At 47.5% G+C, this 25,491-nt stretch overlaps 1 protein-coding gene across 1 annotated transcript in view; it reads right to left on the reverse strand.

Moving 5' to 3' along the window:
- LOC147123429 (phospholipid-transporting ATPase ID-like) overlaps positions 1 to 25,491 on the reverse strand; it is a 342,460-nt gene that overhangs the window by 153,614 nt on the left and 163,355 nt on the right. Inside the window, exons 12-13 of the mRNA XM_085966014.1 lie at positions 4,515 to 4,723; positions 2,794 to 2,837 (exon numbers count right to left, since the gene is read on the reverse strand). Coding sequence (XP_085822140.1) covers positions 2,794 to 2,837; positions 4,515 to 4,723 — 253 coding nt within the window. The remainder of the gene's footprint in view (positions 1 to 2,793; positions 2,838 to 4,514; positions 4,724 to 25,491) is intronic.

The following is a 25,491-nucleotide window of genomic DNA, read 5'->3' on the forward strand; positions in this document are numbered from 1 at the left end:
AGCACTGGCACCTGCCACACAGGTCCTCACTGCTGCCACGCAGTCACTTGCTGGCCTCGTCCAGACCCAGATTGAGGCAACGCGAACTCTCACTGCTGCCACCCTATCTGCATCAGCTAGGATCACCCCGGGCCCTTCCAGTACCACACGAGGCCAGGTATCAGTGGAGCAGTCGCTTGTGGCGGTAGAGCCGAGCCGGTCCCCTCCGAGAGCCAGTGTGTCGTCCGACCATGGTGCAGGTGTCCTCTCTCGGCAGGTGACCATTGCTCATGCCACCGCTGGAACGTCTGCAGTGCAGCTGCCACCACATGCAGTGCACACTGCTTCCAGCCATGGCCAGATCAAGCAGCCAGCCTCCGCACCCTCCAAGCCCTGAGGTCGTCCAGGCCGTCCCTCAGGGGCTTCTGCGCTTGCAGACAGTCACCAGGCATCCCCCATCCTTGACACCGCCACTGGGGTTCAACTACGGAGGAGCAGCAGGGAGGGAAGGGGCCGACTGCGAAAGAGAAGTCGGTCTCCATCAAGGGGCCAGCAGTAGAGGGAGGTGCTGAGATGTTTCTTTCCCCAAATTCAAGGACGCCCTCACCTGTTCTGATTGTTGGTGATGGTTTGTTTAGTTTTGCGGCTTTGCCAGAGAGTTAACTGTTATTTTGTTAGTTATGGTTTCTGTTGACATGACGTTGTTATGCTGGAAGGAAGCACTTTGTTGAAAATAAAGATTTTTTTTTATTTACAATGGTACTCGTAACTATTTACACTCATGGTGGCCTTCATAGGCTTTGAACAATCAGAAGTGCGCAGGACGAATGAGACCCATCATTCCGTCAGAGGGTCCTCGAACCGAGTCCTTATGAGCCTCTGACGGACGGCCCTTCCAGTTTCAGGAGCCCTCCCATCTTCCTCCTCCTCCTCGTCCGCATGCTCCTCCTCCTCCTCCTCATCCGTCTGCTCTTCCTCCTCCTCCTCCTCGTCCGCCTGCTCTGCTGGACCTTGAGGGGCAGCTGGCATTGGCTGGGTTCGTCGAATGGCCAAGTTGTGGAGCATGCAGCAGATGACGACGACGATGCGACCCACTTGCTCCGGCGCATACTGCAGGGCTCTCCCCGAATGGTCTAGACAGCGGAAACGCTGTTTGAGCACACCAATAGTGTGCTCCACAATGTTCCTGGTCACCTGATGGCTGCTATTGTAAAGCTCTTCTGCCGGGGTGGCGGGCAAATGGAGTGGGGTCATGATCCATGGGCAGAGAGGACAGCCCTTGTCGCCAAGAAGCCAGCCTCATGGGTGAGCCGGCCCCTCAAAAAGGTCAGAAACTGAGGTCTGCCGCAGGATGAACGCATCGTGGCTGCTCCCAGGGAATTGCGCGTTGACTGCCATGATCATCTGGCGGTGGTCACAGACCAGCTGGACATTGAGGGAGTGGAACCCCTTGTGGTTGCGGAACTCCTCAGGATTCAGTAATGGCGCCCGCAAAGCCACGTGTGTGCAATCAATGCCCCCCTGCTCCATGGGGAAGTCCGCAATAGCAGCGAAGCCCTGCGCATGCTCCGCCTGCTTCTCCAGGGTCAGAGGGAAGGTGATTAATCGACGTCTTCTTCTATAGAGGGCAGCTGTCAGTTGCCGGATGCAACAATGCACTGCAAATTGAGATATATTCGCTATGTCCCCAGTGAATGACTGAAAGGATCCGGTGGCGTAAAAGTTGAGGGCAACAGTCAGTTTGACGGCCACCGACAGAGAGGTCCTGCACCGTAGACGTGGCTGCAAATCCTCAGCAAGCAGGTGGCACAGCTCAGTCACAACCTCCTTACCAAATCGGAGCCTTCGCAGACACTGCTCCTCCGACATGGTAAGGTATGACACCTGCTGCCTGAAAACCCTCGCAGTGTATCTTCGGAGTGGCCGACCTCCATTGCCCCTCCTCCTTCTGGACAATCCCGGCCCTCTCTCCCGCCGTCTCTGTGCCCCTTCAAAGTGTCCGGCCATGAGGACGTTCCCCTCCAAAGCAGCTCCCACTGCTATGCCAGACGGGCAACACGCTGTAATGTCTAGCACTCCAACTGCTCCAGACAGGGCTGAAGGTCCCAAGTATTCGAAGGCTAAATCCGATAAATCCTGTGCAACAGTAGCTCACCAACTCTCTCCAGCAACTATCAGAATGAACAGGCCAAGTGGCTGCAGCTTTTATACTAGAGCTGTCCCCTTTAAATAGCGCCCCCCGACTCCGAGAAGGGCCTGGGAACGTTCCTTCGAACTGTCACTAATAGCGCCAGGCGGAAAGGTTCTGGGCGCCACCGAATATCCGGTCGGGGCGCCAAAAGGGCATTGCACACTGAAATGACGTCATGATCTGCCTGCGCACGCGGGCACGCGCTAACAGTTAGCGCAGGCGCTAAATGGATAGTCAATATGGGAGTTGTCGCTATCCTCATTGCGCCCGCCCAAACATTGGGTAGCGCCCCAAATCTCGGGCTCATTAGGCGCTAATCGCTGGCGCAACTAACCGAATTTCTAGGCCTAAGTTTGATAACAGTTTCACTGTATTTCTTTGGATTCTGTGCAACTGAGATCAAACCAGTATCCTAAAGACCCTGCAGTTGCCACTGCAAACTAAATTGATATAATTGTGTGATGGTGCTTTGGTCATGATCTTGTTGGAGTCTGGTAGCCCAGCCACATCTCTTTAATGTTTATACAGGATGAATTGTAGCATAAGTTACATGGTTACATACTTAGTTTTACTCTATGTTATGTGGAACATAATAAATCTGGAATAAGGGAGAAAAATCTTACTGCTGTAATAACTGTCCTTTGTCCAGCAAAATCATATACATAACCTGTTAACACAAAAAAGCAAGAAATGCTTTCAGTTTGGTAAAAGGCAAAATATTCTAAATGTAATCCTTCTTTCAATGTAAATGCATTTCAAATTTTCTATTCAATATTATTTATTGAATGTACTCATAATTCTCACAATGCATAAATTTCTCACTGTGAATCTTCTGACCAAACTAGGCAGTCCCAATTAAAAAACAACAGAGGTTAGCATGAGTACTGACCTGCATCTGACACTGAGGAAACAGCACCGAGATGCATCACATATGTGCTGTTAGACTTGATGCCACTGATAGGCTGATAGCAAGTCAAACTCCAATTTTCCCTACCAACAGCAAACCTGAGTTAATAACAACTTAATGTTGTTTCCTTCCTTACTTATTTATTCTTATCTGATGAAGGTGAGCCATCCATCAGCCTCAACCACATCCAAGTCCTGCTCTCCACCACACATGATCCTGTACAAAGCCTCTTCCCGTGCGTTGTGTACATTTTGTTTTGAGCATCAAACAGCCCTGTGACGCAGGGATTAGAATGCCCAGCAATACAACTAAAGATCTGAGAAAGCTTATTGACCCGAAACGTTAACTTTGTTTCTCTCTCCACAGATGCTGCCTGACCTACTGATTATTTCCAGCAATCTCTGTTTTTATTTCAGCTTTCCAGCATCTGCAGTATTTTTCTTTTGTAGATCCCAACCTGTGCTGATATAGTTGATCTCAACCAGGGTGGCAGTAGGAGTACTACAGTTTGCCTCAGTGCCCCTGGGATAGGCAAAAGAAATTGATGTGGGGTCTAGTTCCTGATCACGATGTAGCAAACTAAGCATCTTGATGTGCATCTGAGTTGCTACTGTTGAGGATATGACAGGGCACATCCAAAATTGTCCTACAATTGAATAGCCTAACGATACTCAGTGTCATGACTTACAGATGAATAAGGACAGTTTTGTAAACTAATAAAGGGCTGCCTTTTTTTGTGGAACTATACCCCAAAAAGGTGGCAACACCTCCAAGAAAGGAAGGGGGTAGCAAAATAAATAAATAAAGCATTTACCGCACATCATTCTTTTTTATCATATCCACTAGGATCTAGCCTGAAACTGCCAGAGAAGAAGTTATGTGACTGACCTTCAACACAAAAAGAGAAAGGCAAGAGAATCATGTGTTATCTTTGTTTTGTCTGAAAATTAAAACCATAAGCCCAAACTATCTATTTACAGTAAACAAAAATATAATTTGGAGGAAGGGGTATGAAATAAAAGAAAAAATTATGGATGCCTTCCTACTTGAGAACCATATTAGATTTGGAACAGCTTTGCAGTTTGTTCCAAATGGTTGACTATATTCACATTATAATTGGATTAAAGGAAAGATCTACAACTAGGAACCACTCAATTTGTGTAAAAACTGAGTAAATTACAATTACTGGAGCTGAACATGCCAGTTTGATTTGCCTGGAATTTGTGAGGCGGTTCTCCTGATCTCCTGCCCTAACTTTAGTGGAACGCCCGGACATACGGCGCAAATGACTAAAAACAACCGTTTATGCCATTTCTCCAGGGGTTCTACTGATCTTCCAGTGAAGTTATAGCAAGAGCTCAGGTAAACCCTGTATAAATTCTCCTCCATTGCGCTTTGCAGAGGCATCTAGACTAAATACATTTTGCAGTTCCTTACCATACATTTTGCCATTAATTGTGCATTTGTTGAATAGCATGATGTTCTGCGTCAGAGTCCCTGTTTTATCGGAGAAAATATACTTTATTTGTCCAAGCTCCTCAGTTAATGTAGTAGTACGTGCTATTGCAGGGATGTCCTTCTTTGGGTAATACATTTTACTATCCCAATTAATATAGAAGCTACTGCCCAGGCGTATTACTTCAATACTAGTGAAAAAAATAGAAGATAGAAAAATATTAGAAAAATCAGTCAATTATTTTCTTTAAAACATTGATAATTTATCTGCAAAATAAAACAATGGTCCACTCGGAGCAAGGTTAAAACATATTCCTCAGATTCTGTTCTCTTTTAATGATATATATTGTATTATAATGAGCCGTGTTCTTAACATATACTTGAACTGCTCATACTTTAATCGGTTCTGGTGAAGAAAATGATGGATTTGCTGGAGCAGTGAAAATTATGGTATAAACTGATGAATACATCACTGAGATAAATCAAAGCTTTCCCCCCACCCCCTGACATAACAGTCTTGTCTTTTAATGCCAGCTTGTTCTTGTACACCAAGAGATATGGGGCCACAGTGATTAATCTGTGATATTTGTCCTTTGAGCTGAAAGGTGCACCTCAAGTATGGTTGTATTTTGTCAGAATGAGAAGTGATGTTACCTATGACCTGAAACACCATATCACGTTAGTTTCACAAAGCTACAATCAAGTCAATAATATTTGTGGATGATTCTCATCCTATACTCACGCCCCGTCTTGAATGTTACTGACCTAAAGATTTATTTGTATAAATTAAAAACTGCCTGACTGTATCTGCTCATCTCTTGATGTTTGTTTCCTGAGATCTGGTTAGTTTCTACCAATCTGTTGCGAGAGTCAGTGCTCTGAATTTTCTGTGCCTGCTCTGCCTGCGCACCTAGCCCCAAGCTATTTCTCGGCGGGAGGGGGGGTGGGGGGTGCGGGTGGGGGGTGGTCAGGGCCATTTAAAGATTCTGAAGGGATATGTTCCATTTATGGCAGTGCTGGGTCACCTAACTCAAGTTGGCGGATGGGGGGCAGGAGGATGTGGGAGAGAATCACTCCATATAAGACATTTTAAAAACTTGCAGGTTGCCTAATCTCTTGGTTTCTGTAATGCAATTGATCAATCTGTGATCGATTACATTGTTGAAGTTGGCCATTTAAAGTTTAAGTTCTTTCCCCAAAGCCCTTACTGATGCTGGACTCCAGGGAGGCACAGATAACCCATATGCCCAGCATTGCTGGGGCACAATGCCGCACAGACATTTCACTACGTCTACACAGAAATGGGATGGCACTCTTTGCACCCACTCCCACTACTGGTAGAAATTTTGATGGGTTGAGAAAGAGGGACACCTGGTGCAACCTGGTCCCACCCTAAATCCACCCCAGCATCCCCAGATTATGGTGCCATCATAATGATCTGAGGGAGAAAATTCCAGACCAGCACCACTAACCTCTATATTGCTCTGTGGCATGGTGCTCTCTCTCAAGCTTGCCCAGATACCTTCAGGCTCACTCCAAGTCCTCTCAGGCCCCAATTGCTCCAGGCTAGTTGGCCCAAGGCCCAAGCTCGCCTGCTCCAATTGATAGGTTTACCTAACTCAGTGTATATGCTGTGTTTTTCAGACTTTTCTGTGTTATGGAACTGCAAGTGGTAAGCAAACAGTTCTGTAGAAATAGAAGTCAGGCAATTACACTAGAAAGATGAAGAAAAACACAACCAAGCAATGCTAAAAGGTTATGATAATTACTCAATCATTACCGAAAAACTTTTCAACAGCCAGCAAGAAATTATTTTTTTCTAACAATGTATGTATTTATCTTGTGTGGTAAAATTCTTATGGTGTGGGAAAACTTTTGATGTGCCTTCAGGGAGCAAAGTATTCTGATTGGGTCCAAATTCACATCAACCGATCAAAAACGTTTACATCACTGTCTCTGAGCAAATCGCTGATAAAGTTTTTCAAAATCTATTCAGTGACCATATTGGTCCCCCAGCAATTCCACTCTAAAATTGTATTTCTATATTATAACAAACAGACTAAAAAAATATAATTAATTTTGGGAAAAGTCACTACACTTCCCTAATAAACCTAGACATCTCATCTTCCAATATGTAAAATAACTTTCTTCTGCTAAGTCCCCCTTTCTCCCAGGGGTTTAGCCTTGCCTTCAGCTTTGTTCCCAGAGCCCACCCTTCAGCTGTTGTGAAGGTTCAGGAGCTATGGGGTAGATTTTCGTCTTCAGTGCCTGGGTGGTAATCTGGCGAATGCCTATCCTACCTTTTATAGAAATATAACAACAGAAAATGCTGGAAATACTCAGCAGGTCAGGCAGCATCCGTGGAGAGTGAAACAGAGTTAACATTTCAGGTCTGGGACCCTTCATCAGTATCGACAAACATAGGGACTAATGAGAGGGAGGAGCTGACAGAAATTAGTATCTCTAGGGATATGGTGTTGGGTAAGTTGAGGGGACTGAAGGCCGACAAATCCCCGGGGCCTGATAAACTACATCCTAGGGTACTTAAGGAGGTGGCCCTGGAGATAGCAGATGCTCTAAGGATCATCTTCCGGAACTCCATTGACTCGGGAACAGTACCCGTGGATTGGAGGGTAGCTAATGTTACCCCAATATTTAAAAAGGGGGGTAGAGAGAAAGCAGGGAATTATAGACCAGTAAGCCTTACATCGGTTGTGGGCAAAATGCTAGAGTCCATTATTAAGGATAAAATAGCGGAGCACTTGACAAATGGGGAAAGGATCGGACAGAGTCAACATGGATTTACAAAGGGTAAATCGTGTTTGACTAATCTGCTGGAATTTTTTGAGGAAGTAACTGGTAAAATAGATGGGGGAGAGCCAGTGGATGTGGTGTACCTTGACTTCCAGAAAGCCTTCGATAAGGTTCCACACAAAAGATTATCATGCAAAATTAAGGCTCATGGGATTGGGGGCAAAGTATTAACGTGGATAGAGAACTGGCTGGCGGATAGAAAACAGAGAGTTGGAATAAACGGCTCATTTTCGGAGTGGCAGGCAGTGACCAGCGGGGTGCCGCAAGGATCTGTCCTGGGACCCCAGCTGTTCACAATATATATAAATGATCTGGATCAGGGAATTGGATGCAATATTTCCAAATTCGCTGACGACACTAAACTAGGAGGAGGGGTGGGCTCTGATGAGGATGTCAGGAGGCTACAGTGCGATTTGGACAGGTTGGGGGAATGGGCGGATACGTGGCAGATGCACTATAATGTGGATAAATGCGAGGTTATCCACTTTGGGGGTAAAAACAGGAGGGTGGATTATTATCTAAATGGCAATAGATTGGGAGATGGGGAGGTGCAGAGGGACCTGGGTGTTCTTGTGCACCAGTCACTGAAGGAGAGCATGCAGGTGCAACAGGCGATTAAGAAGGCAAATGGTATGTTGGCCTTCATATCAAGGGGGTTCGAGTATAGGAATAGGGATACCTTACTACAGCTGTACAAGGTGCTGGTGAGACCGCATCTGGAGTATTGTGTACAGTTTTGGTCGCCCCATCTGCGGAAGGATGTTCTTGCCATGGAAAGAGTGCAGCGGCGATTCACCAGGCTGATACCTGGAATGGCGGGAATGACCTACGAGGAGAGATTGAATAGTTTGGGCTTGTACTCACTGGAGTTTAGAAGGTTGAGAGGGGATCTCATCGAAACATATAAAATTATGGCAGGCCTGGACAGGCTGAATTCAGAGAGAATGTTTCCAATGGCAGGGGAGCACAGAACCAGGGGCCACAGTCTAAAAATAGCGGGCAAATCATTTAAAACAGAGATGAGGAAGAATTTCTTCACTCAAAGAGTGGTGAGCCTGTGGAATTCCCTGCCACAGAGGGCTGTGAAGGCTAATTCAATAAATATTTTCAAGAGAGAATTGGATATATTTCTGAAGGCTAAGGGGATTAAGGGTTACGGAGAAAAGGCGGGGACGGGGTACTGAACTGGTAAGATCAGCTATGATCTCAGACGAAGATCAGCCATGATCTCATTGAATGGCGGAGCAGGCTCGAAGGGCCGAATGGCCTACTCCTGTTCCTATCTCTATGTTTCTATGTTTCTATTTCCAGCATTTTCTGTTGTTATTTCAGATTTCCAGCATCCGCAGTATTTTGCTATTGTACTACCTTTTATAGAACCTGTCTGATTTTCATTTCAATGGTTAGCGCCAGGTATATCTCCAATAATGTCCTGCAGCCCCATCTACTATTGAGAAATTATACTCCCACAACAAATTTTACATACAAAGCATTGAATAAACATCTAGAGTGGTGGGGGCAAAGGCCTAGAATCATTTAAAAAACAACTGGATGCTACAATGGGGTGGCATTAGGATCTTTCTAGATGTATGATTCAAGATGGGCTGAATGACCTCCTTTATCTTTAATCATCTTGTGATCTTCACTCCCAAGACCACAAAACTCAACTTTGCAGACAGGCGAGCATTACACCTGGTTCCTTTCAGCCTGCAACAGGGACACAGCCAACCAACATAAACCTTTACTCTTCAAAAACTTTTGTGCGCTCTGACCATTCAAATATATTCAACTTCTGTTTGATATAATGGAAAGTGCAGTTTAGACAACCAAACTACTTGTAAATGGGTACAATCTGAGTTCAATTAAATGCTAATTGTGATTGAAACTTGCCCCTAGATTGGTAATACTTGTAAATCCTCAGCTTTTCCCCTTGGGGAGCAGGGCAATTTCTCAAGGTTATTACTTCTAAAACATTTTTAGAAAGTTAGTATTTGTTGCTGTTTATGAATATAATATTGAAGATAATCAGGTGCAAATGAAACATTTACTTTGCATTCATGAAACTTTCAATGCAAGGCTTTTATGTAGGTACAAATAGATAGATACACTATGGGTTACTTGATATAATACTCCAATTACAAATTTGGTGATTCGGGCAGGCGGTGGGTAGGGCAAGCGCTTCACCTACCCGATGGAATCTGGCTCGTGTCATTTTTGTGGCTGGGCCGAAATTAAGTCGATTCTCCACATCTCCTCAGATCTCTATCTTCCACAAGATAACCTCCAGCATTGCACCTGCTGATACTCTGCCCCTTGAACAGCTCCTGGATTCATTTCCTCTCCAGAAATGTCTCCAAATCTGTACATTCATTCGTCGATGCTCTAAGCTGACTCCATCTAGTCTGCAAGTCAGCTTCTTCCCAACAGAGGACCTCAGACTTTTAACTCTCTCATATTGTCTCCTCCCTGTCCTCTGTTTATGACCAGGACATATCTCGCCTAATCTTTGCCATGCTGATATAACCTGAGTTCTCTCTGTGCCGCAAACGAGACTCCAGGATGGTATGTTGCCTCCCTGGTGCAAGGGTCAAGGATGTCTCTGAGCAGCTGCAGGGCATTCTGGAGGGGGAGGGTGAACAGCCAGATGTCATGGTGCATATAGGTACCAACGATATAGGTAAAAACCGGGATGAGGTCCTAAAAGCTGAATATAGGGAGTTATGAGGTAAATTAAAAAATAGGACCTCAAAGGTAGTAATCTCAGGATTGCTACCATTGCCACGTGCTAGTCAGAGTAGAAATAGAAGGATATTTCAGATGAATACGTGGCTAGAGGAATGGTGCAAGGGGGAGGGATTCAAATTCCAGGGACATTGGATCCGGTTCTGGGGGAGGTGGGACCAGTACAAACTGGACGGTTTGCACCTGGGCAGGACCGGGACCAATGTCCTAGGGGGAGTGTTTGCTAGTGCTGAGGATTGGGAGCAGTTTAGGATTCAGCAAAGGAGAACAAAGGGATTAACTAAAGGAGGAAAATAAAGTATGAGAGTAAGCTTTCAGGGAACATAAAAAATGACTGTAAAAGCTTGATAGATATGTGAAGAGAAAAGGATTGGTGAAGTCAAGTGTAGGCCCTTTGCAGTCAGAATCAGGGGAATTTATAATGGGGAACAAAGAAATGGCCGACAAATTAAATACATACTTTGGTTCTGTCTTCACAAAGGAGGACACAAATAAACTCCCAGAGATGTCGGAGAACATAGGGTCGAATGAGAGGGAGGAACTGAATGAAATCTGTATTTGTAGGGAAATAGCGTTAGGGAAATTGACGGGATTGAAGGCCGATAAATCCCCAGGGCCTGATAATCTACATCCTAGGGTACTTAAGGAAGTGGTTCTAGAAATAGTAGATGCATTGCTGGTCATCTTCCAAAATTCTATAGACTCTGGAACAGTTCCCATGGATTGGAGGGTAGCTAATGTTACCCCACTATTCAAAAAAGGTGGTAGAGAGAAAACCGGGAATTATAGACCGGTAAGCCTGACATCGGTAGTGGGGAAATTGCTAGAGTCCATTATAAAAGATGTAATAGCAGAGCACTTGGAAAACAGTGACAGGATCGGACAAAGTCAACATGGATATACAAAAGGTAATTCCTGCTTGACTAATCTACTGGAATTTTTTGAGGATGTAACTGGTAGAATAGATAAGGGAGAACCAGTGGATGTGGTGTATTTGGACTTTCAGAAGGCTTTCGATAAGGTCCCGCATAAGAGATTAGTGTGCAAAGATAAAGCACATGGGATTGGGGGTAAGGTACTGACTTGGATAGAGAACAGGTTGGCAGACAGGAAGCAAAGAGTTGGAATAAACGGGTCTTTTTCCGAGTGGCAGGCAGTTATTAGTGGGGTACCGCAGGGATCGGTGCTAGAACCCCAGTTATTCACAATATATATTAATGATCTAGACGAGGGAACTAGATGTAATATCTCCAAGTTTGCAGATGACACAAAGCTGGGTGGGCGTGTGTGCTGTGAGGAGGATGCAGAGAAACTCCAGTATGATTTGGACAGGTTGGGTGATTGGGCAGATGCATGGCAGATGCAGTATAATGTGGATAAATGCGAGGTTATCCACTTTGGCGGCAAAAACAGGAAGGCAGATTATTATCTGAACGGCAATAGGTTGGGAAAAGGGGAAGTGCAATGAGACCTGGGTGTCCTTGTGCACCAGTCGCTGAAGGTAAGCATGCAGGTGCAGCAGGAGGTTAAGAAGGCAAATGGTATGTTGGCCTTCATAGCGAGAGGATTCGAGTACAGGAGCAAGGATGTCTTGCTGCAGTTGTACAGGGCCTTCGTGAGACCACACCTCGAGTATTGTGTGCAGTTTTGGTCACCTTATCTGAGAAAGGATGTTCTTGCCATAGAGGGAGTGCAGCGAAAATTCACCAGACTGATACTTGGGATGACAGGAATGACGTATGAAGAGATATTGGGTCGATTAGGCTTATATTCGCTAGAGTTTAGAAGAATGAGAGGGAATCTCATTGTAACTTATAAAATTCTAACAGGACTAGACAGACTAGATGGAGGAAGGATGTTCCCGATGGCGGGGGAGTCTAGAACCAGGGGTCACAGTCTAAGGATAAGGGGAAAGCCATTTACGACTGAGATGAGGAGTAATTTCTTCACCCAGAGAGTGGTGAACCTGTGGAATTCTCTACCACAGAAGGCAGTTGAGGCCAATACATTAAATATATTCAAGAAGGAGTTAGATGTATTTCTTAAGGCTAAAGGGATCAAGTTATATGGGGAGAAAGCAGGGACAGGGTACTGAATTTGGATGATCAGCCATGATCTCATTAAATGGCGGAACAGGCTCGAGGGGCCGAATGGCCTACTCCTGCTCCTATCTTCTATGTTTCTATTTGCGTGCTCATTTTGGCTGCCACTCCGGACTTAAGCCCATTTCTTGTATGTCCTTCCTTTTCTTCACCTCTGTTCTCCTGTCTCTGCAGCTTCCTGTCACCCAGTCGTGCCACTTTTCATTTTTCATCTCTTAGGTACTTTGTACCCCAATCCCTACCCCAACACACCTCCGTTCAGTCCGTAAGTGTGACCCCGAGCTTCCGGTCGCCTGTCATTTTAATTCACCGCTCCATTCCCACTCGGACCTCACCGCCCTTGGCCTCTTGCATTGTTCCACGGAAGCTTAACGTAAACTCGAGGAACAGCACCTCATCTTCCGATTAGGCACTTTGCAGCCTTCCGGACTCAATATCGAGTTCAACAATTTCAGATCATAACCTCAGCCCCTACTACATTTTTACTTATATTTTTTATCCACCCCTTTGTTTTGGTTTTTCCCTCCCCCGACCTTTCCTTTTTTTTCCTCTATCCCACATGGCAGCTGTCTCTCATTCTGCCAGAACATTTCACACCTAATCTGAGCCGTCTTTTGTCTCCACTAGTCCTATCACCATCTCGTCTCGTTTTGAATACCTCTTAATGTCTCTTCACTTCTTTTGTTCTCTCGCAGCCCTGCCTTTCGATCTATTTCATTTCCTTTCCAGTTTTGAAAAAGGGTTAGACCCGAATCGTCGACTCTAATTTCTCTCCACGGATGTTGCCTGGCCTGCTGAGTTTTTCCAGCATTTTCTGTTGTTATTTTGGATTTCCAACATCTGCAGTATTTTGCTATCGTACATTACTATTCCTCTGCTTTCCTACTATCCTACCACTTTCCCAGGCTTGAATCATGCTTGGATAACCCCACAGCCACCCTCTGTGCCTCTATTGCCATTATTTGAAGAACCCATCAAGAACCCGTTACTGCCTCCTTACGAGCAGCAACCCCAACTGCCCCATCCTCGTCTCTCACTGTCTTTTCTGCCCAGCGTGCTGCTGGGGGCTAATGTTGCCAACCTCCTTCATGTCCCACTCACATCCCAGCACTGCCCCATTGGATTCTGCCAGCAGATCAACAATCATCATCCCTCTCCGCATTTCCCTCCAGAACATCTGTTCACTCGCAAATATGGCCCTTGCCAGCCAGAGCCTTAATGCGGATGATTCCACTGATATCATGGCTTTGACAGAAACTTAAGGAGATATCCTTAACCCCGGCACTGGGCAGGCAACACAGCCTTCGGTACTCCCTGTCGCGGCTGCAGAGAACAGTATGGCCCCGATTTTCGGCTTGTGTGGGAAATGGTCGGGTTTCCCCGAATGTGGGGTTTCTGACACACCTAAAAAAGTGTCAGCCAGCTCCACGCAATTTTCCCTCAAGTGGTCAATTAATTCCCAGCATGTGGGAAGCCTTGCTAATTGTCCAATTCGAGTCAGAAATCTGCACATTGTGATGTCATCATTCATGGTGCTTTCAAGGTCCATAGCAAGCACTGCATCCTCTGAAGGCTTCCAAACGAACCATACAGGATGGCAGAGGAGCCTGCAGCAGCTGTGGCCAGTGCCAGACCCCGAGCTGCCTTCAAATTCGACGAGGCTTCACTGCAGGCATTATTGGATGGATTTAGGGCCCACAGAGAGGTCCTCTTCCCTAGGTCAGGGAGGAAGAGGCCTCCCACTGAGACCAATGCTGCATAGATGCAGGTGTCAGCAGCTGCCAACTCACTGGGAGTCACCAGAAGAACCTTGGCATTACATCTCTAACTCCTTCCTTTACTCCCCCACAGTACCATCCAGAGCCCCCGTCCTCACTGTGGAGGAGGAAGAGGCTGTGCAGCCAGACTCCTCAGAGGAAGCTCCAACCTCTGAGGGCGCAGCGTCAGCAGAAGTAAGCGCACCCAGCACCAGCGCAGACACTCACACCTTGGGGGGACCTTCGGGACATAGAGTAGTGTTGTCACCTGGTGTTTCACAGCTCACAAGTGAGCCTCAGCAGATTCTGGAGACAGGGACAGCAGTGGAAAGTCCTCGTCGGAGGGCGGAGGACTCTGCCAGCTCAGCTCAGCTGCGCTGCATGTTGACCCTCTGCCTCTGGGTCCATCCGCAAGAGAAGAGGTGATGGATCTCCATGCACAGATGCAGGAGTCTCTGGCAGGTTTTGTCTCCAGGGTCGCTACGAGTGCGGAGCGAATGGAGGAGTCCATAGCGACCATGAGCAGAGCCTTTGTGGAGTCATTGGCGCATGAACGCATCACCATGGAAAGGTTGGCAACCTCCATGGAGGAGATAACTCGCCAGGGTACGGAAAACATGGTGAGTGCTCATAAGAGAATGACATCTCTTGAGGAGCGTTGGCCATCTGTTGAACAGAGAAACCAGATCTTCATGGAAGTCCTTCTGAGTAGGACTGCCAGTGCAGAAACGGGTCCCCATGGCCCCCTAAAGCGCAGCAAGGTGCTCTCAAGCCACTTCCAAGCGCTGGCCCCTTCTGGCCTGTGCAGCTTCAGGTGAGTGAGCAGCAGCCTGGTGCTCCTGTTGCTGATCCTGCTGTTCCTGGTTCTGCTGCTGCCACCTCTGCTGCTGGAGATCCTCTAATGGCAAGAAGGGAAGGAAAAAAAGGCATCCCATGCTTCTCGTTGATGCCTCCGCTGAGGAAGCGCTGAGTGAGGGTGGCGAGAGGGGCTTCCCAGGAGATCGCATTGGAGAAGTGTGTGAGGCTCCAACCTTCCACAGCTGTGCCCAAGCCTTGAAGAAGTAGCCCCAAACCTGCAACAACAAGGTCCTTCAACATACAAGTGCTGTCCCTTTAAATCGCAGCTTCTCCGAGTGACCTGCAGCTGACAGCAAGCAAGCCGGCAAGCTTCACGCCAGGTCTCATCAGCGGGGTACCCTGCAGGTGTGTTTCAGGTGGGGAAAGCCCCAAAGTCGCAACGGCCCCGGAAAATCTACTTCAACAAGGTAATTATTGGTCATTAGTGTGCCGACGACCAGTCCTGCCAGCGGCGGCCGGGACTGAAGCGAGTCGCGGGGAAACGGCGGTGCGAAAGTCGGACGGGGCGGGGAATCAGGCGGGGGGGGTCCCGACCCGCTTTTTCGGCGATTTTCAGCCCCCAGCCGTATGAAAAGCCGCCCGACGGCTGCCAGAAAATTGACCCCTATATATCTCCCTGACTATACGGTCGCCCACCACATTCCTTTTTACTTCCCCCACGTGAATGGCCTCCTGTATCACGGTGCCATGGTCAGTTTGCCCATCCACCCTGCAGTCTTTGTTCTCATCCGTACAGGCAGCAAGTACCTCTTACCTGTTGGACAAGGTGAAGGACTGAGGCTCCTCCATCACTATATCCTAGGTCCCCATACCTTCCTGACTCGCAGTCACACCCTCCTGTCCCTGACCACTGACTAACTCTAAAGTACGACTTAACCTAAGGGGTGTGACTGCCTCCTGGAACAAAGTGTCCAGGTAACAACCCCTCCCTGATGCATCGCAATGTCTGCAGCTCAGACTCCAGCTCAACAACTCTGAGCCAAAGTTCCTCGAGCTGCAGGCACTTACTGCAGATGTGGTTCCTCGGGATCTCGTTGATCTCCACCAACAACCACATGCTGCAGTTACGACACACTGCCATCTCTATCTAACCTTACTTTTTTTATATAATTAGTTACAGATTTTGTTCAAACGATTTATTTTAGTTTTAATTTTTAGTTTTGGTTAGTTAATTTAGTTTGTTATTAATTTAATAAAGTCATAGTAGTTAATACTCTCCCAGTTCTGAATTTAATCCACTAACCTAACCTAGAGAGCAAAAGAGCTGTAATACTCACCAACCAATCACCTACCTGCTGTCCTGTGACGTCACTTGTTGTTTTTTTTGTTTTTAAATTGCCGCTCAGCCTTCTCCGGTGCTCCCTTTAAGCCGCCGCTTCTGCTCCCGCTCAGGTCCGCGCTGTGTCCTGGGCCTTCTCCTCTCCCACTCTTTATGTTGCTGCTGCCGGCTCCCACTCAGGTCCGCTGAGTCCTGGGCCTTCTCCTCTCCCACTCTTTATGTTGCTGCCGCCGCTCCCACTCAGATCTGCTATGTCCTGGGCTTTCTCCTCTCCAGCTCTTTCTGCTGCTGCCAGCTCCCGCTCAGGTATGCTGCCGATCTCAGTCTTGAATCTACTCATCGACTGAGCATCCACAGCCCTCTGGGGTAGAGAATTCCAAAGATTCACAACCCTCTGAGTGAAGAAATTTTTCCTCATCTCAGTCCTAAATGGCCGACCCCTTATCCTGAGACTATGGCCCCGATTTTCGGCTTGTGTAGGAAATGGTCGGGTTTCCCCGAATGTGGGGTTTCTGACACACACAAAAAAGTGTCAGCCAGCTCCACGCAATTTTCCCTCAAGTGGCCAATTAATTCCCAGCATGTGGGAAGCTTTGCTAATTGTCCAATTCGAGTTAGAAATCCCCACAGTACGATGTCATCATTCGTGGTGCTTTCAAAGTGTCCAGCAAGCTTCTCCACCTCTGCAGGCTTCTCAACCACTCTTGCACAATGGCAGAGGAGCCTGCACCAGCTGCTTAGCGGCAGAGGCCGAGCTGCGGCCAAATTCAACGAGACGTCATTGCAGACCTTGGTGGATGGGGTAAGGGCCCACAGGGAGGTCCTCTACCCTCGCTCTGGGAGGAAGAGGCCTCCCAAAGAGTCCACGGCTGCCTGGATGGAGGTGGCAGCAGAGGTAAACTCTCTGGGTGTCACCTGTCGCACCTGGCTGCAGTGCAGGAAGCGCTTCCATGACCTTCACCGCACAGGGAAAGCAAGTATGAAGTTTCCATCACCCTCAACCTGATCCCCATTGCCTTTCCCCAACAGCACTCAGCTTCAGCAATCTCTTCTTCCACATCCCACTTCACAGTCACATCCATGCACCCTTACCCATTCCGTTTCTCTCACATTCACATGACTATTCCACCATCCAGTCTTGTAAATAGTTTTAATGCCATCATCTCCTGTACATAAAAAATCTGGTGCCAGCTGCTGCAGTTATGGCGTCTGCCATTTGGCGAATGGGGATGTCACATAGAGGCCTTAGGATAACTTGCAGATGACTGCAAGCTGGTCAAAGTTGTTGGAAAGTGCAGGCATGGGCCACTGTCCATGGTCAGTTCAGAAGCAGTGAGGCTGCAGTGTTTGATGTACCAGACTACGCAAATCTGCCCAGGATGAGTGCGTTCCGTGCATTCCGCCCAGCAATGTTCTCGCGCACTGGTGCCACTGGTTGGCGGGCCTCTGCAGGATGCTCATTTCTGACCTCCTCTTCCTCCTCAGCAATATCCTCAGCATCATCCTCATCCGAGGCGGCTCTGTGAGGAGCCTCTTGGTCCTGCAGAATCGGCAAGCCACGACGCTGTGCTATGTTGTGAAGCACACAGCATACCACGACGATTTTGGAGACCCTGGCTGATGAGTACTGTAGGGCTCCACCTGATCTATCGAGGCATCTGAAGCGCATCTTCAGCAATCCGATGGTTTGCTCGATAATGCATCTGGTGGTAATGTGGCTGGAGTTGTAGCGCTCCTCAGCTCGCTGGCTGGTCTCCTCAACGGCGTCATTAGCCAAGAGCGCAGGGCATATCCCTTGTCTCCAAGTAGCCATCCTTGAAGTTCGTTTGGCGGACTGAATAGCGGAGGCACAGTAGACTGGCGCAGTATGAAGGAGTCATGGCAGCTGCCAGGGAACCTGGCACAAACATGCAAAATCACCTTCTGGTGGTCACAAAGCAGCTGAACGTTAAGGGAGTGGAAGCCCTTGCGGCTGACAAAAACTCCTGGATTGCGGTGGGGTGCCCTAAGGGCCACATGTGTGCAGTCAATGACGCCCTGCACCCTTGGAAAGTCTGCCAGCTGAGCGAATCCACGCGCTCGCGCCCTCACACTTGCGCGATCCCTGGTGAAATGGATGTGATTTTGCGCGAGGGCAAAGAGGGCATCGGTTACCTGCGTGATGCATGTGTGTGCGGCTGCCTGGGAGATGCCGCTGATGTCTGCTGCTGATCCCTGGAAGGAGCCTGAGGCATAAAAGTTGACTGCGGTTGTGACTTTGATGGCCACTAGCAAGTAGTGTGAACCTGTTGCTCTGGGCTCCAGGTCTTGCTGCAGCATTGCGCAGATGTCAGTATTAACCTCTCGCGAAAGTCGGAGCCGCCTCTGGCACTGCTGCTCAGTCATGTTGAGGTAGCTGACCCTGTGTCTGTACACCCTGTTTGGGGGGTATCTCCTGCGCCGACGGCCTTCCATGCGCTGACCCCTTCTGGCCTGTTCTGCCTCAGGTGGGTGGGCCGCAGCCTGCCGCTCCTGCTGGTGCTGCTGGTGATGCTGTTGCTGGAGTTGCTCCAGCCTCCTCTGCTGTTGGTGATCCTCTAATGCCAGGAAGGGAAGGAACCAAAGGCCGCCCATGCTTCTGGCAGATGCCTCCGTTGAGGAGGCGCTGAGTTAGGGTGGTGAGAGGGGCTTCCCAGGTGCTCACACTGGAGAAGTGTGTGAGGCTTCAACTTTCTACAGCTGTTCCTAAGCCTTCAAAAAGTTCCCCCAAGCCTTCATCAACAAGGTCCTGCAGCCTGCAAATGCTGCCTGTTTAAATCTCTTCAGCTCTCAATGACCTGCAGCTGCAAGCAAGCAAGCCAACTGTTTTCACACCAGGCCTCATCAGTGGGGTTCCCCGCAGGCGTGTTTCATGTGGGGAAAGCCCCAAATTCACAACGGCCACGGAAAATCTACTTCAACAAGGTAATAATTGGTCATTAGTGTTCCGACGACCAGTCCCACCAGCGGCGGGTGGGACTGAAGCGGGTCGGAGAGAAACAGCGGTCCGAAAGTTGGACGGGGCGGGGAATCAGGCGGGGGGGTCGCGACCCGCTTTTTCGGCGATTTTCAGCCCCTGGCCACATGAAAAGCCGCCTGACGGCTGCCAGAAAATCAACCCCTATGACTCTTAGTTCTAGACTCTCCAGCCAGGGGAAAAAGCCTTTCAGCATCTATCCTGTCAAACCCTCTAAGAATGTTATACGTTTCAATGGGACTACCTCTCATTCTTCTAAACTCCAGCGAATATAGGCCCATTCTACTCAAGCTCTCCTCATAGGACAGCCCTCTCATCCCAGGAATCAATCTAATAAACCTTTGTTGCACCCCCGCTAAGACAAGTATATCTTTCCTTCGGCAAGGAGACCAAAACTGTACACAGTACTCCTGGTGTGGTCTCACCAAAGTTCTATATAATTGCAGCAAGACTTCCTTGCACTTATACTCCAACCCCCTTGCAATAAAGGCTAACATACCATTTGCCTTCCTAATTGCTTGCTGGACTTGCATGTTAACTTTCTGTGATTCGTATACAAGGACACCCAAATCCCTCTGAAAACCAACATTTACTAGTCACTCACCTTTTAAAATGTATTCTGCTTTTCCATTCTTCCTAATAATTTCACACTTCCCCACATTATACTCCATCTGCCAACTTGTTGCCCAGTAACTTAAACAATCTACATCCCTTTGCAGCCTATTTGCATCCTCCTCTTAGCTTACTTTCCCATCTAGCTTTATATAGTCACTCGGTCCCCTCATCTAAGTCATTGATATAGATTGTAAATAACTGAGGACCAAGCACTGAATCTTAGGGCACTCCACAAGTTATACCATGCCATCCCAAAAATGACCCGTTTATTCTTACTCTCTGTTTTCTGTCCGTTAACCAATCTCAATCCATGCTAATACATTACCCCAATCTCATGAGCCTTAATCTTATGTAACAACCTCTTGTGTGGCACCTTATCGAATGCCTTCTGAAAATCCAAATATGCTACATCCACTGGTTCCCCGTTATCTACCCTGCTAGTTACACCTTCAAAAAACTCTAATAGATTTGTCAAACACGATTTCCCTTTCATAAAACCGTGTTGACTCTCCCTAATCATATTATTATTTTCCAAGTGCCCTGTTACCACGTCCTGAATAATAGATTCTAGCATTTTCCCTACTACTGATGTCAGGCTAACTGGCCTATAGTACCCTGTTTTCTTTCTCCCTCTTTTTTTGAACAGCATGGTTACATTTGCTACCTTCCAATCCACGGGGACTGTTCTAGAATCTAAGGAATTCTGGAAGGTCAAAACCAATGCGTCCACTATCTCTGCAGCCACCTCATTTAAAATCCCAGCATGTAGGCCATCAGTTCCAGGGGATTTGTCGGCTTTTTTATACCATTCATTTCTCCAGTACTTTTTCTTTACTAATGCTAATTCCTTTAAGTTTCTCAGTCTCATTAGATTGGTTCCCTCCGGTATGTTCTTTGTATCTGCTAGTGTGACGACAGATACAAAATAATTGTTTAATGTCTCTGCCATTTCCTTATTCCCCATTATAATTTCTCCTGTCTCTGCCTCTAAGGGACCCACATTTACTTTCGCTAATCACTTTCTTTTTACAGACTTGTAAAAGAAGTTAGGAGACAGAGAGTAGGGATATTGTGTATGCACTCCAATTGGCAGGATGTGATGATTAGTGATGTCCTCTGGGGATTTGTACTAGGGCCTCAGCTTTTCACCATATTTATCAATGAGTTAGATGAGGAGAAATTCATTATAGCCCAGGAATGGGCGATAATTTTTGAAAAGTTTGAGAATTAGCACCAGGTGATAATGCTTCAGACTGCATGTAAAATTAACTCATTGCACAAAGGATGGAGCGCAAAATCAAGCGCTAATGGCCTAGCTCAGTGGTGTCAAACTCGAAGCGCTGACCAATATCAGGTACAGTCTAATCACAAGTCATCATTGCCACAGGCTCTTTCCAGTTCTTAAAGGGGAGGTTCATTGATGCTGCAGAACCTCATTCTCATCATTGCTGGCTGTGTAGCCATCTCAGCCAGCAGCAGCAGGTCATGGAGAAGGACCCGAACGACTCAAGCAGCCGCAATGATGGCAGGTCAACGCCCCAGGGAGAGAGCCCGCAGATTCTGAAACCATGCATTGGAGGCGTTGGTGTTCACAGTGGAAAGATGGAGGGCGGTGCTCTACCCGGAAAGTGGCAGGAGGCCCTCGCTGCAAGTCTTCCGCACCATGTGGAGGGAGGTAGCCCAGCACGTCTCGGGCAGCACTGTGGTCTCCGGGACCCACACACAGTGCAGGAAGAAATTCAACAACCTCACTTGGGTAGTCAGGGTGAGTTAATGCTTCAACAAATACTACATACCACCATCTGAACCACAGTGTGCACACACTGCCCAAAGCACCACACCCCCCAGCACTCACCCACCAACAATCTCTACCTTCTAACACTCACACCCACATCTCACGCCTTGCACACAATCACAGCTATTCAACTATGGCAGACACATTGCTCCACACTCATTTACACACTTTCCTTTCTCTTGCAGGCCAAGATGGCTCACAACTGGAGGGAGCAGGAGCGCACAGGCGGGGGACAAGTTGACACCCAACCACTGTCTGAGCTGGAGACTCGAGTGCTGCAGATTATTGGGCGCCAGGTGGTGGGCGCCGTGGCCACCGGCAATGTTGACCTCCTTGGGGACAACAACAGTATGTTCATCCCTACTCCTTCTTCTCACATCCCTCTTCTCCCTCACCCCACAAGCATTTTGCACATTCCAGCTAATCATGCTGCATGCATGCATTTCTCCCTTCCAGCCCCCTCCTCTCACCTTAACCCGAATGTTGTGCCTTTATACTTTCAGATAATGAGCAAGCACCTGAGCAGCCTGTTCCTGAGGGTACCGTTGAGAGCGAGGTGGGAGAAGAGGAGGAAGACACTTCGTCACTGCATGTCTCACCCGCAGGCACCAGCTCAGATACTGGCACTACGTGTTCTTTAGAGGCTAGTATAGTAGCAGGATCTACACAGGGTGATGCACCGGGGGCAAGTGGGCTGCAGCAAGGCCAGGGGGAAAGGGTAGCTTGGGAAGCAGCTCCCCGGAAGGCGAGTTCGCGCACGAGTTCTGCTGCACAGGACTCAGATGAGGACCTCGATGGGGAGGGCCTTTAGAAGAAGGGTGATGGGCATGCGCACGGAGAGGAGAGGTGCAATGGCAAGGGTGCCCGAGAGTCTCTCGGCAATGGTAAGGAGCATGGAGGAGTCCGCCTCCAACATTGCACAGAGCTCTGTGCACACCATGGAGCCCATCATTTCCAGTCTGCAAAAGATGGTAGACTCCCAGAGAGACTGTGGCGACCCAGACCTGATGCCTCGTGTGATGGGCGATCTGGCAGCTTCCATTGCAGTACAGGTGGAAGCGACGCAATGTCTTAGTGCTGTAATGCAGTCTATGCTTGGTGGCATTCAATCTCAGATTGCTCTCATGCAGTCTCAGCTTGATGCAACGCAAGCTCTGACTGCTGCCATCATGGCTGGGTTTACCACCATCAACCAGGGCTTTCATGGTGTCGCGGCAGGCCAGCAATCTGTGCTGCAACAGATTGCTAGGGATGCTGAGGTGCTGCCCCGGGGGAGTGGCAGTGGGTCAGTGGAGCAGGAAGCTGCTGTTGTCTGTCAGGATGACAGCATTCCTGCTCCCACCAGTGGCAATCCGCCATTCTCCTTGTCGCTGCCTGTCATCCAGCAAGACCTGACTGCTGCCGCCCATGCTGAGGTGGTGCAGTCTACATAGGGCCTTCCAGGCCCAGAGCTGGTCGAGGGCAACCTGCAAGGCCATCTGAAGTCTCCCGCATGGACACTCAGCAGCCTTCCACCAGCTGTGGTGCAGCCACTGGGCCAACACTTTGTAGGATCACTAGAGTAGGCAAAGGCACAGTAACAAGAGGCAGTAAAGGATTGCACAAGGGTGAATAGGTAACAATGTTGTTGTAAATATATGTTCACTGATTATTGATAACTTTATTAATTCAGTTTAGAAACATAGAAGATAGGAGCAGGAGTAGGCCATTCGGCCCCTCGAGCCTACTCCGCCATTTAATGAGATCATGGCTGATCATCCAAATTCAGTACCCTGTCCCTGCTGTCTCCCCATATCCCTTGATCCCTTTAGCCTTAAGAAATATATCTAACTCCTTCTTGAATATATTTAATGAATTGGTCTCAACTGCCTTCTGTGGTAGAGAATTCCACAGGTTCACCACTCTCTGGGTGAAGAAATTCCTCCTCATCTCTGTCCTAAATGGCTTGCCCCTTATCTTTAGACTGTGACCCATGGTTCTGGACTCCCCCGCCATCGGGAACATCCTTCCTGCATCTAGTCTGTCTCGTCCTGTTAGAATTTTATAAGTTTCAATGAGATCCCCTCTCATTCTTCTAAACTCTTGCGAATATGAGCCTAATCGACCCAATCTCTCCTCATACGTCATTCCTGCCATCTCAGGTATCAGTCTGGTGAATCTTCGCTGCACTCCCTCCATGGCAAGAACATCCTTCCTCAGATAAGGTTCCAAAACTGCACACAATACTCAAGGTGTGGTCTCACCAAGGCCCTGTACAACTGCAGCAAGACATCCTGTTCCTGTACTCGAATCCTCTCGCTATGAAGGCCAACATACCATTTGCCTTCTTAACCGCCTGCTGCACCTGCATGCTTACCTTCAGCGACTGGTGCACAAGGATACCCAGGTCTCGTTGCACTTCCCCTTCTCCCAATCTATTGCCGTTCAGATAATAATCTGCCTTCCTGTTTTTGACACCAAAGTGGATAACCTCGCATTTATCCACATTATACTGCATCTGCCATATCACCCAACCTGTCCAAATCATACTGGAGTTTCTCGGCATCCTCCTCACAGCACACACGCCCACCTAGCTTTGTGTCATCTGCAAACTTGGAGATATTACATCTAGTTCCCTCGTCTAGATCATTAATATATATTGTGAATAGCTGGGGTCCTAGCACTGATCCCTGCGGTACCCCACTAATCACTGCCTGCTACTCGGAAAAAGACCCGTTTATTCCAGCTCTTTGCTTCCTGTCTACCAACCAGTTCTCTATCCAAGTCAGTACCTTACCCCCAATCCCATGTGCTTTATCTTTGCACACTAATCTCTTATGCGGGACCTTATCGAAAGCCTTCTGAAAGTCCAAATACACCACATCCACTGGTTCTCCCTTATCTATTCTACCAGTTACATCCTCAAAAAATTCCAGTAGATTAGTCAAGCACGATTTACCTTTTGTAAATCCATGTTGACTTTGTTTGATCCTGTCATTGTTTTCCAAGAGCTCTGCTATTACATCTTTTATAATGGACTCTAGCATTTTCCCCACTACTGATGTCAGGCTTACCTGTCTATAATTCCCCGTTTTCTCTCTACCACCTTTTTTGAATAGTGGAGTTACATTAGCTACCCTCCAATCCATGGGAACTGTTCCAGAGTCTATAGAATTTTGGAAGATGACCAGCAATGCATCTACTATTTCTAGGGCCACTTCCTTAATGTTGTGTATTTTGAATGTGTATTAGAATTGTCCCACATGGGATACCGTAGTGGTGATTTGCAATGCACTATGGGAAATGTAGTGCATTGAGTGAAGAAGCACATTGTAAATAAAATGGCCGTTAACTAAACTCTCCACCCCGGAGTCCTTCTTAATTGTTATATAGGTAAGGGTATAAAACCCCTTTTGACACAACACTTAAGTACCCTAGGATGTAGATTATCAGGCCCTGGGGATTTATCGGCCTTCAATCCCATCAATTTCCCTAACACCATTTCCCTACAAATACTGATTTCATTCAGTTTCTCCCTCTCATTAGACCCTATGTTCCCCGACATCTCTGGGAGGTTATTTCTGTCCTCCTTTGTGAAGATGGAATCAAAGTATGTAGTTAATTTGTCGGCTATTTCTTTGTTCCCCATTATAAATTCCCCTGATTCTGACTGCAAGGGACCTACGCTTGACTTCACCAATCTTTTTCTCTTCACATATCTATAGAAGCTTTTAGTCAGTTTTTATGTTCCCTGAAAACTTACTCTCATACTCTATTTTCCCCCTCTTAATTAATCCCTTTGTCCTCCTTTGCTGAATCCTAAACTGCTCCCAATCCTCAGGTTTGCTGCTTTTTCTGGCCAATTTATATGACCTCTCCTTGGATCTTATGCTATCCCTAATTTCCCTTGTTAGCCATGGTTGAGTCACCTTTTTTATTTTATTTTTATGCCAAACAGGGATTCACAAATTCTGTAGTTCATCCATGTGATCTTTAAATGTTTGCCATTGCCTATCCACCGTC

The sequence above is a fragment of the Somniosus microcephalus genome, chromosome 2 (assembly GCF_052327205.1).
Source record: "Somniosus microcephalus isolate GS21.2 chromosome 2, FLI_Smic_1.0, whole genome shotgun sequence".
In the NCBI taxonomy this organism is placed as follows: Eukaryota; Metazoa; Chordata; class Chondrichthyes; order Squaliformes; family Somniosidae; genus Somniosus; species Somniosus microcephalus.